The sequence below is a fragment of the Triticum urartu genome, chromosome 5 (genome assembly GCF_003073215.2).
Source record: "Triticum urartu cultivar G1812 chromosome 5, Tu2.1, whole genome shotgun sequence".
In the NCBI taxonomy this organism is placed as follows: Eukaryota; Viridiplantae; Streptophyta; class Magnoliopsida; order Poales; family Poaceae; genus Triticum; species Triticum urartu.
This window is the reverse complement of record NC_053026.1, coordinates 604,319,415-604,331,007: the sequence shown is the minus strand read 5'-3', so window position 1 is coordinate 604,331,007 and position 11,593 is coordinate 604,319,415. Positions and strand designations below refer to the sequence as shown.

The following is an 11,593-nucleotide window of genomic DNA, read 5'->3' as shown; positions in this document are numbered from 1 at the left end:
CTCTCAAAAGCTAAGGACCGATCTCCCATTGGTGCAGTGTTCAGGGACACCAAGACTAAGGTGTCCAACTTTACATCTTGTTCCTTTGATCATGTTATTAATCGGTCTTCTTTTTTCTACATCACGTTAATCGGTTAGTTAAAATAACGGGAAATGGCACATGTTCACTAAATGTGCTTTAGTCCGTCAGAACTTTGTTTGATTAGAGACGCTGTTTAAAGTTTGGAACACATCTCCGTCGTAGTCTAGGTGGTTAGGATACTCGGCTCTCACCCGAGAGACCCGGGTTCAAGTCCCGGCGACGGAACTATTTTTGCTTTTTCTGCTTCCTTAATTTTGATTTACTGATGTCCTACGTTTTGTGTTCTTATTGGACTTTTGGAACAAGGCGTTTCACAGAGACCAGTTCATTTTCAGTAAACAAAAATAGGCAAGAAGTCTTTGTGTAACAGATATGCTTAGTGGACTACCTTTACTGCCACCAAGATCTTTTCAACTCAACAAACCCGCAAGCACCGAAACTGAAACAAGCAGGCCTGTTGTACATTCTTCTCTGACTAACTTTTGAAAAAACAAGGGAACAATGGGTTGAAGAAGCTTGCTACGATACCATGTTGTATTTCTGAATATTTGTTTTGGCATAGTACAGGTCAATGAACTACAATATCATGTTGTACATGGAAACTGTGGGGAAAATCAGACAACTATGGCGTTGCTTGCACACGCCTTCAGCAAAACGGTTTACCAGCTCACATGCAAAGACAAATAACACGGGTCAAACACGGCTTAGTTGATAAAAATAAATAAACACAGCTTAGCAAAGATAGTCTTGGTTTTCAACAGGACATGCCAACGTTTGACAAGAGAATGCCATTAGACAGAAGCTGATAAGAAGTAATAACATTTAGTCAAATTGTCAGATGTTTGTATGTCAAAAGATCTCGGTGGACCACGTATTCAGAACCTTGTGCTAATGAACCATGCTCTGTTCTGCAAATTGTGGTGAAAAAAGTTATACTGAAAATAAGTACATAAAAATCAATGTATAGCTGGTACAAACCTAAACAGGGTAATTCCCAGTTTTGTGTGTTGCTTGCTTAAACACAGAGATCACTTTTTCTCTGTCTGCAGGTTTAGTGTGGGGAATGCTAAAAATGTGAGGTTCTTGGAGGATTGACAGATTAGAGATAAACCTTTGTAATCCAACTATCCCAGACTTTATAGCATTTGCTATGATTATACAAAGTTGCTAGAGAGGGGAGGGGGTTAAATCCCCTCATAGATTTTACGGAAGGGGCAAATGCCTTCAAGAATTAAGCTCTTTATGTGGATGGTTCTTCGAAATAGTGTTATGAATAAGAAAAAATTGATATAAAAGAGGCTGAATATAAAATAAAGCTTGTCCTTTTTGTGGTAGAGATGAATCAGTCAATCCCTTGTTTCTTCAATGTTCTATTTTTCTAGAATGCTATGGAATATACTGAAATGTGCTTTAAATTTAATGGATGTGCCTGATAATATACATGATATGCTTGATGTGTGGCTCATTTTCCTATGGGAGCACCGAAAAACATCTAATGATGATCGGTGTTCCAGCTGTGTTGTGAGTGAACGAACCGGAGATTGAAAAATAGTGTTGTATTTGTTAACAACAAGATCAATGATCCTTGTCTTCCTGTAAATATGATTGCATGATGGCTTAATGGTTGGGTTATTTTGCGGAGAAAACATGAAAACGCATAAGCTCTGGGATGGGGGTAAATATTATTTTTTTTGAGCTGATAGCAAATTAAGTCTTCTGTGTCGTGCATGGATGGCGAGTGAGGGTAGGGAGGATCAAGGCGGCCTGAAAACATGAACTTCCTCTTCATTATGTCTAAAATCCAGCCCCTCTCCGAAATTTCATATTTTGCGTATCGTTCAAGTGTGTCGTCAATAATATATTTGTGTACTTGCCGTATCCAAGTCTTATCTAGTTTGAACTCATCATGCTTTGGCTCCAAGGGTGATGCTTCTTATGTTAACATTGTGACATGTGAATGCCCAACATGAGAATTGTGAGATCATTTCGTTTCTGTTTTTCCTGTCTCGCTTTTACTTTTGGTATATACTTGTAAGAGCATCTACATCTGGACTTGGCAAATCCGACCTCCTAAATGTCGCAGACGCACCCGGGCGTGACCTCTGGCAGCGTGGAACGGCCCCTCAAAAGTCCTGCCGAACAATCACATTATTCGTATCAAAACCTCAAATATATGCACGTCGATCGTACAAATGAATATCACATATAAATAACATTTGTTCGTAGCAAAAATATTGTTGGAACATAAATTTATTTGAAGTGCACAATTCAAACATTAAACACTTTCCACTGTGGGTCCACATATGGTCAACAAGATCATTTAGTAGTTGCACATGCAACTGTTGACCTCGAAGATTCTAATGCATCTCCAAAAAAATCAGGATATGAGAACTTGCACTCCAGACTTCTCGAAATCATGGGTTCGGACTGCCCTTTCACACTTGTCCTCTCTAATTATATTGTGCAAAATGACACAACATGTCATCAGATGCCAGAAAGTCTCTGATTGCCACATCATTGCAGTTCAACGGACAATACACCAACGAGCTTGGAGCACTCAAAAAATCCACTCCACATCCTTCCTAGTTGCTTCTTGCATTGTTGAAAGTAGGCTTTGTTTGTTGTCATGGGGATCGGATATGGTCTTCACAAACGCACCCACCAACGATTGATATCATCGACAAAGGAGTATCCCATGTTGTAGTTGTGCATGTTGACGGTGTAGTTGCACGACAACGCTTGCCCATCAGAAAGTCTCTTGAATAAGTGGAGATTGCTCGAGCACATTGATGTCGTCATGAGAACTAAACGTGCCAAGGAAAGAATGTGAAATCCACAAGTCTCTTGATGTCACTGCCTCTAGTATGATGGTAGCCTCTTTGACGTGACCTAGGTACATCCCGGACAAATCTTTAAGGCAGTTCTTTCATTGCCAATGCATGCAATCAACTGAACTGAAAATATCTTGAAAACCTCTTGCCGCTTCAATAGTCATAAACCTTTATATATCTTGCACAATTGGTTCTCTCAAATACCCCACCCCAAACACCTTCACCATGACGCGAGAAAATCTCGCAGTGGCATCAAGGCTTGTGCTCTTCCCCCATCTGGACCACCTCACCGACAGCATCGGCGGCGGTACCTAATGCATGCTCGGTGCAGTCGAGCATTTCTGCAAAGGAAAGAACGAGAGTTTTCCACAACAATCATTCTTGAGCCTGAATTACGTGAATGCTATGAAGGCGAGCCAGGGCTGACTGTCATCACGTGAATGACGGGGGCATAGACCTACAATTTCTGAATTAGGGTTACACTTTCGGGATTTGTTGAAAAACTATTAAAAAATATGAAGTAGGGATCATGTGCCTTCACTCCCTCCACCATGTGCAAGACAAGGGTTTGCACATACCGAAGTGTGGACGAGAAAAATCTATTATGGGATGCCGATCCGGGCTGGGAGTAGTCCTCATAGAGAAGTGGTGCGCCAACAACCCTATCCGGTTTGCAGCTCTCCTCCCTTTGACCGAACCCTTGAAGTTCAGAATTTTCTCCACTTTCCTCTTCATTTCCTCCTGGATGGTGATGATCATCATCATCTCAATATTTTTGTCGTCCAAATCCAATGAATCGAAGAGCCCATTTTGAATTAATTCAAGCTCCTTGTGTTGATACTCCTCATTTGATAAACCCTCTAAATCCATCATTTTGCCTACAAAAGAATAAAAAACTAGACAGTTTGTCGAACACATAAAGGGCAAGGTGTAGTCCGAGAAGAGTTGGATGTACGCAGCGGCGTCTCGGGCGGCAAGACTGACAGGGAGGAGTTTTATGGCGATTGTGGTGGCGCTCAAGCGTTGGAAGGGCGACAAAGTTAGGGTGACGACACAGCTAGGGAGGGCCGACGCAGACGAGGGAGAAGAGAGGAGATGAAACGGATTGGTTCGGCTAGGTTGAAGGTGGCGGGGGGTGAGGATTTGATGAAATTTGTGATGGGTGTTGTCTGCCGGATCCGACATGGCGGACGCGCCCGAGCCTGCCTATATTCGCCCTAAATATGGGTTGTACATACGAGGTGCCAGTCAGTCTAGGCGTTCGAGGAGTCTGGCTAGGTCGCGATTTTGTGATTGATCACTGACCGGGCCATTCGCCCGGGTGTATAGGGGCATTTGAGAAACCCGGTTGTAGATGATCCAAGACACATGGTTTGAGTTGAATAAGATGTTATCTTTATATGAAAAATAAATCATGGTATTTACATCTCGTCATATTCTATGAACAATCATATTTCTCATGAAATCTTGCACAACTATCACGCCATAGCATGACCGACACATAACTATAAGACACTATTTTTCTTTCAAAAGCTTGATAGTACTTTCTTCAAAAGCTCATACTACTACTAAACACGAGCAAGTCTTGACCAAGATGAAGCGCGCGCGGGTGTAGCAAGGTTCCGTTTTCGTAGTAAAAACCATCTCCTTTTCCCGTCAAATCAAGCGAAAGCAATACTACTACTAGAACAGAAACTGGGATGTCAGCTATGGCTATGGAAGCATTTGCAGTAAGAGATGGTGTACGGCTAGCTTCTGATTTGGGGTTCAGCAGGGTAATCATTGAAACTGATGCACAAATAGTGGTGAAACAGTGGGGTTCTCTAAGTGTTGATCGCTTGGAGATAGCTACCACTCTGAATGAAATACAAGAGCTAAGCGGGAATTTTGATGATTTTCGTCTGGAATTCATATCGAGGAAGGCGAATGAATTGGCGCATTTGTGTGCAAAGCAATGTAATTCTTCTAGAAAACGTTGTTTATGGATAAATTATATTCCCACCTTTCTTATGACTTGTGTAAGGAAGGAATGTAATCCGTTGATTGATTAATAAAGCTCTGGTTTCTAAAAAAAAAAGAACCATGTGCTCCAGTACGCAACAAGCGAAGTCATCGCGACAAAAACAAAATGAAGAAAAAGAACGGTGCGCTCCACCTCCCCCTCCGACCCGCCCGCCCGCAGCTCAGCTCAAGGCGCGCACACAGACACAGGCCGGAGGGGTCGTTCGGGCCGGCACGTACCCCCGCCCCACGTCCCGATCACCGGGTCGCCTCACCCTCACGGGCTCGCTCTCAACCGGTCAACGTACTGTACCGCACCGGTGCAGCCCATTTACGGCGCTGTCGCGGTGTCGCCGTCCTCCCTCCGTCCGTCCATTCCATCGGGTCCTCCCGTGGCCGTGCCGAGCCCCCACGCGGTGCCGTGACCGCGACCGTACGCGAGCCCGCCCGCCCCGTGACCACGAGCGTAAGATTACGAGGATACTACATACATGCGCGTACGGCTTACGTAGACAGAGCGAGTATACATGGCAGACTTTGGCGCGGGTGGGCGTCTCTCGGGTGGTGGGGGATGCATTTGTGGAAAGGAACAACGTTTCCGATGGGGCGAGCGGGGGCGTGACCGGTCGACCGGAACGGCACAGTGGCCCGGACAGGTACGCCTGTGGCTGCGTACCCGCCCTCGCGTGGGTCTACGTCGAATAATTGCACCCATCCCATTACACCCGGGCCCCGGCGAGCAAAACAGTACCCGGACCTAGCCTGCAACCCCCAAGCCCCCGACGCGGTACATGCACGCATACACATACACGAAAGAGAGCGGTGCACGCAGTACGTACACACCGGCAGGCGGACGCGGTACGTGCTAGGCTAGGCCAGGCTAGATTGGTCCAGCTGCCGGCTCCCGTCTCGCCAACCGGCTCGCCCCGTGCTCTCGTCGGCACGGCGCGACATGCCGTCACGTACCTGCTCCGCCTGTGGCCCTTGGCGCTTGCGCCCGGCCGGCCGCGGTCGGGTCAACACACGAGGCCTCCCAGATCGGGCGCGGCATGCATGCATGTGCCGCCGGTACGTATGTACGTATACCGGCGCGGATTAATTTAGAGTTCGATTTGATTAGAGGGAGGGAGGGGGGCGTGCGGTGCACTTGGGCAATGTAATGCGGTCCTGCGAGGAGGGATCTCATCTAACCTAGCAGCACAGGGCGTACGGCCGGGGCTTATCTTACTCTCGCTAGGTGCCTAAGATAACCAACATGAGTTGATGGTGCCGGCCGTTAACAATTCCAACCAAAAGCTAATCGTCTGGTGCACACGCAATGGTGGACACTATCATACCATGGATCATGTGGGTGTTTCTTTGTCCATGCCACTGGTTTTTCCTCTTTCGCTAGAGTTAATTAAGCGAATGGCTTTTGAATCTTGGTTTGTTCATGTCGGTCAAATCAAATCTCATGAATATGTTGTACCGTTTGTCCTAGATGGAGCTGGATTAAATAATTTGGGCATTCGTTGGTGCCCCTCCATACGATGTACTGGAGAGGGTTTTAAAACATTTTGTTGCTTAGCATTTGGCTAGATCGATGTGTCGATGAGCGATGTAATAACAAAATAGTGTCATGACATCTGTCACAAAGGTGCGTCGACATCCATACTTTACTCTTCGTTGCACTACAAACATATTTTATGATGTAAGCTCCGTGTAATTTATATATTTGTATCTTTAGGAAGGCCTAGAGTCTTCGGTGTAAGACCTTTCTAGCTGCAGGCCTGATTCGCACAAGGTGCTACTTGGTTGTTGCATATAAAAAACGGTAATACTATAATACTCTGTCCCTCCGGGACTAAATTACTTAGCAAGTTGATATTTGTTTATATTTAGCTTTGGGAACGTCCAACGTCTCCGGTGTAAGACCTTTCTAGTCGCATTCCTGATTCAAACAAGATGCTACTTGGTTGTATATAAAATGATTGGACTATAATACTTCTCTTCGCAACAATTAAATTACTCAGTAGATGAACATTTTATATATTCAACTCTAGCATATAATACAAATTTGTTGTCGGCATAGAAATGAGTTGCAATCATTTCATAAATAGGAAGAACACATGATTTATACCAAACTAGCAGCCTAAAAAGGTTTTTTTTCTTCTTCTTTTTGAGAGGAGGCATTTAGCTTGTGGAGCAAAATGTTGAAGCGGCTGGGCGAAAAAACCCTCGGCTGATCCGCGTGAGGGCACGACACGTGGCGTCCCGGTCCACGGGGTGTGTGGCCGTAGCGATTAGCGAGGCTCCGCTGCACAAAAATAGTTTACCTCTGATGCCCTTGGCCTCCCCGACGTCCCATCTCGCTTTCTCTCTTTCTCTTTCTCCCACTGGCCTGGCCCCCTCTCCTCGTCGTCCTCCAGTCCTCATCCCCCGCCCCATGGCCACCACCACCACGGCCGCCTCCCCCCCCTCCCCCCACCACTACTTCTACTCCCCCCGCCCCGCCCTCGCAGCCCGCGGCCACCGCGCTCCCATGCCATAGACGCGACCCCACTCATCGGTCCAGGTCGGTCGCTCGGAGCCGAGCGGCGGCGGGCGGGCGAGGAGTGCGTTTTATTCGGTCCCGGCGGGCCTCGGATCGGAGATGGTGCTGGATCTCAATGTGGAGTCGCCGGCGGACTCGGGCACGTCCAGCTCCTCCGTGCTCAACTCCGCGGACGCCGGTGGCGGCGGCTTCCGGTTCGGCCTGCTCGGAAGCCCTGATGATGACGACTGCTCCGGCGAGCCGGCGCCGGTCGGGCCCGGGTTCGTCACGAGGCAGCTCTTCCCCGCGTCGCCGCCCGGGCACGCGGGCGCGCCTGGGGTGACGATGGGGCAGCAGGCCCCGGCGCCTGCGCCGATGGCGCCCGTGTGGCAGCCGCGGCGCGCCGAGGAGCTCGTCGTGGCGCAGCGGATGGCGCCCGCGAAGAAGACGCGGCGGGGCCCGAGGTCGCGCAGCTCGCAGTACAGGGGCGTCACCTTCTACCGCAGGACCGGCCGGTGGGAGTCGCACATCTGGTCAGCCCTCCTCTCGTCTCCCTACTCCTCCTCCATGACTATAGTTATTACCCAAATCACTAATCAATCGCTGGCCTTTGTCCGTCTGATTCCACCAGGGATTGCGGGAAGCAGGTCTACTTGGGTGAGCTCAAACAAATCCCAGCTCGAGCTCCGATCTCCCCGGTGTCTAATTTCGATTATCTTAGCTGTATGGGCTCGTAATTAACACTGGATAATTTCTTCAGGTGGTTTCGACACTGCGCACGCGGCCGCAAGGTGAACTAATTAATTAACCAGGCCTCGTTTGAATTCCTTTTGCCCCGATTTGTCCACGAACTGTATACTGAGATGAGACGGTGTGGCGTGGCGCAGGGCCTACGATCGCGCGGCGATCAAGTTCCGGGGGCTGGAGGCCGACATCAACTTCAATCTGAGCGACTACGAGGAGGATTTGAAGCAGGTAATCTTATCCAAGCCTAGTTGATTGCTGTACTACCAAGTAGTGCGCCGGATACATATGTATCGGTGGTTTGTCCGATGGTTGATATCTGGTGGGTGGTGGTGGTGTTTTTGCCAGATGAGGAACTGGACCAAGGAGGAGTTCGTGCACATCCTCCGCCGCCAGAGCACGGGGTTCGCCAGGGGGAGCTCCAAGTACCGCGGCGTCACGCTCCACAAGTGCGGCCGCTGGGAGGCAAGGATGGGCCAGCTGCTCGGCAAGAAGTAAGCAGGCACACACACAGCTCACGCACTAAAATTAATTCACTTCGCCCACATTATCATAGTAGTAGTTTCTTTTATCAAATGCCATTGACAAGATTCAGTTGAAATGAAATTTCACAGACTGCTCATGAACTTGACACTAATTAGTAGTAGATGTGACAGGGCAGCTGTTCATGCTGTGGACGTTTAATTAGCCTGTCGCAGGTAATCATCTTAGATTATCCCTTTTGAAACATAATCTTAGCTGGTTTAGGGTAGGGTCATCAAGTTAATCCATGTTGTTAGTTGTTGGCGCGTCCTGTGTTGGTGCTGGTGAGACGTCCACTTCCCCCGACACGACACTCGATTGCAGACATCTATTTGGAGCAACTGTTAGGCTCCACATAAGTATATGATCGAGTCGCCCAGACAAAATTAGTCTAATCCAATCCGTGCACATTATGGTCCAGACCCAGAATTGTCACCCTACACCTTCACCCCCCTATCTCCGTTGAGCTGTGGTCTCATCTCATATACCTGATACCCACATTATCATCACACGCGCAGGTACATATATCTGGGCCTCTTTGACAGCGAAGTTGAAGCTGCAAGGTACTTTGATTTGCGCTGATCATTAACATTTGGGCTCACAAAACTTCCTTAATCTTTGCTCACTCACTCTAGTGTCATGTTGGATTTGGTAGGGCGTACGACAGGGCGGCGATTCGCTTCAATGGGAGGGAAGCTGTGACTAACTTTGAGAGCAGCTCCTACAATGGGGATGCTCCACCCGACGCCGAAAATGAGGGTACTACTACAATCAGTCTCACCTGTCGAATTTCTCCAATCACACCCAAGTCTTATCTCATCGATATCGTTGTTGTTTTCTTAGCAATTGTTGATGCTGATGCTCTTGACTTGGATCTGCGGATGTCGCAACCCACCGCGCACGATCCCAAGAGGGACAACATCATCGCCGGCCTTCAGTTAACTTTTGATTCCCCTGAATCGTCAACCACAATGGTCTCTTCTCAGGTAAAGAAACAAAATTATGTTTAGCACTAGCTAATTCAGTGGTTAGATTTGCTCGAATAGAAAATTTGCTGTTGGCCCAGTTGTGTCGGTGGATGAGATATTATTGATCCAGGTCGTATGGCATATACTCTGTCCTAAACTTACGATATTTGTGCCTTTTGATATCGCTGTAGCCAATGAGCTCATCTTCGTCCCAGTGGCCTGTGCATCAACATGGCACGGCAGTAGCACCTCAGCAGCACCAGCGTTTGTACCCATCTGCTTGTCATGGCTTCTACCCGAACGTACAGGTATCATCATCACTACGAGAACGACCCCCCCCCCCCCCCCCCCTCCTCCTCCTCCTCTGCTTGGTGCGCTGCTCCACCAGCTTACTGAAACTGTTGCTACCACTGAATAATGTTTCTGAAGAAACTGCTAATAACATTTTCAGTTTTCGACAAGTTCGTTCCTGAAATTAAGGTTTCCATGCTTCTTTCCTAAAACTAATCACGCCTGCTCTCCTAAAACATCTACAGGTGCAAGAATTTTGGGTGTAGTGATGTGTCTGTTGACTGAGCATCTCGTCTCATGGACAGACAGAGCATGCTGTGTGGTAGTACCAGAGTACTTACTAGATGTGGGCACTACTGTTTGCCCTGTGAGCTCGCACCACCTTTCGAAAAAAACTGCAGTGCGCCCTCCGGTTCTTGCAGTTCCATCCGTCCCCCATGACACAGCTTTAGATGCAGCAGCAGCTTGCTTAGTTGTAGTACCCTGATCACATGGCGCAGCTTTATTCTTGGTAGCCACTGTGCATTCACATGAAAGCAAAGCTTTGGTGCATGCACGGCCATGACTTGACGCTCTATCTCACTGCTGGTGCTGGTGCAGGTGCAGGTGCAGGAGAGGCCCATGGAGGCAAGGCCCCCTGAGCAGCCGTCGTCCTTCCCCGGCTGGGGGTGGCAAGCGCAAGCCATGCCGCCGGGCTCCTCCCACTCGCCGTTGCTTTACGCTGCAGCATCATCAGGATTCTCTACCGCCGCCGCCGGCGCGAACCTCGCCCCGCCGCCGCCGTACCCGGACCACCACCGGTTCTACTTCCCCCGCCCGCCGGACAACTGAAGCTGGCCGTTGTGACCAGACGGCGGTGGGTGCGCGCGGTCGAGGTGTTCGCTCCTCGTCGTCGGTAACGCTTGTTGTGAAACTATAATCGGAGAGAGATGACATTGCCAGGCCATGTGTGGTGACACTACTGGCTGGTCTCTCGCCGCCTCGCCATGATCGGGATCACGCGGATCATGGCTGTTCATTAGATTCTCATGTATCCAATGTTCAAGTTTCCCAAACGGTTGAAAAAACTTTGAAATTTGTGATGGCAAATTCATGCATGGGTCGCACGGTGCGCCCTTGCACAAGAGCGGGGAAGCACTCTGTTGTTTTGCAGCAGTCCGCCATTGTTGCGTTAACCGTTGGGCCTTCTGGCCGAGGGCGAGCGGCGATTGACAGGCGGGCCCTCCCCGGACGCGACGGGTGGGCGACTAGGTGAGGTGAGGTGAGTAGGCTAGGCGGTGGGTCAGTGATTGTTCGTTGCCATCCTCCATTCTGGGAGGGGAGCAAGCTGTGATTGATGGGCCGTAAACCGCAGCAGGCATCACCTTTTTCTCCTCGCTTCCTATTCAATCCCGCACAGTGAAGTGAAAGCCTTTGTGGGTGCCCCGGCCTTGTGGCGCTAGCGATAGCTAATAAGCCAGCTACCCATCTTTGCCACCCCACCCACACACCCACCCATCCATCCACAATAGCAAAGCTACCCGTAGTACTATACCAGCGCCACTGTGCCATGCCAGTAGTACTACGCTGTAGCCTGTAGCTGAGCGTGGGGCTCGCTCTCGCTCTCGCTCTGGCTGGCCTGGCCGTGCAGAGTGCGCTAGAG

General features: G+C 49.0%; 1 protein-coding gene and 1 non-coding gene across 4 annotated transcripts; both read left to right on the top strand.

Annotated features, from left to right (window-relative positions):
- Nucleotides 1–234: 234 nt before the first annotated feature.
- TRNAE-CUC lies at nt 235–307 on the top strand. The gene has a single exon. It is a non-coding gene; the product is annotated as a tRNA-Glu (tRNA).
- A 7,031-nt stretch (nt 308–7,338) lies between these two features.
- LOC125511141 (APETALA2-like protein 2) lies at nt 7,339–11,040 on the top strand. 3 transcript variants are annotated; one of them, XR_007284917.1, is made up of 11 exons: nt 7,340–7,959; nt 8,058–8,083; nt 8,187–8,217; nt 8,314–8,401; nt 8,519–8,664; nt 9,211–9,255; nt 9,348–9,451; nt 9,536–9,678; nt 9,852–9,968; nt 10,197–10,462; nt 10,552–10,729. XR_007284917.1 is itself a non-coding variant. In XM_048676434.1 (10 exons), exons 1-10 carry the CDS (start codon nt 7,547–7,549, stop codon nt 10,780–10,782), a joined length of 1,350 nt encoding a protein of 449 aa, XP_048532391.1. In that variant the 5' UTR covers nt 7,339–7,546; the 3' UTR covers nt 10,783–11,040. The 3 variants fall into 3 exon arrangements, 2 of the variants coding, with proteins under 2 accessions (XP_048532391.1, XP_048532392.1); XM_048676434.1 differs by lacking the exon at nt 10,197–10,462 and having other exon boundaries at nt 7,339–7,959; nt 10,546–11,040; XM_048676435.1 differs by lacking the exon at nt 10,197–10,462 and having other exon boundaries at nt 7,342–7,959; nt 10,552–11,040.
- The last annotated feature ends 553 nt before the right edge of the window (nt 11,041–11,593 follow it).

What these genes read in the sequence shown, in the direction of transcription:
- LOC125511141 (XM_048676434.1), top strand. Translation starts at nt 7,547, where the DNA reads ATGGTGCTGGATCTCAATGTGGAGTCGCCGGCGGACTCGGGCACGTCC. An exon ending in CGGGAAGCAGGTCTACTTGG is followed by an intron (nt 8,084 to 8,186) that starts GTGAGCTCAAAC and finishes TAATTTCTTCAG; the next exon opens with GTGGTTTCGACACTGCGCAC. An exon ending in GCTTCTACCCGAACGTACAG is followed by an intron (nt 9,969 to 10,545) that starts GTATCATCATCA and finishes CTGCTGGTGCTG; the next exon opens with GTGCAGGTGCAGGTGCAGGA.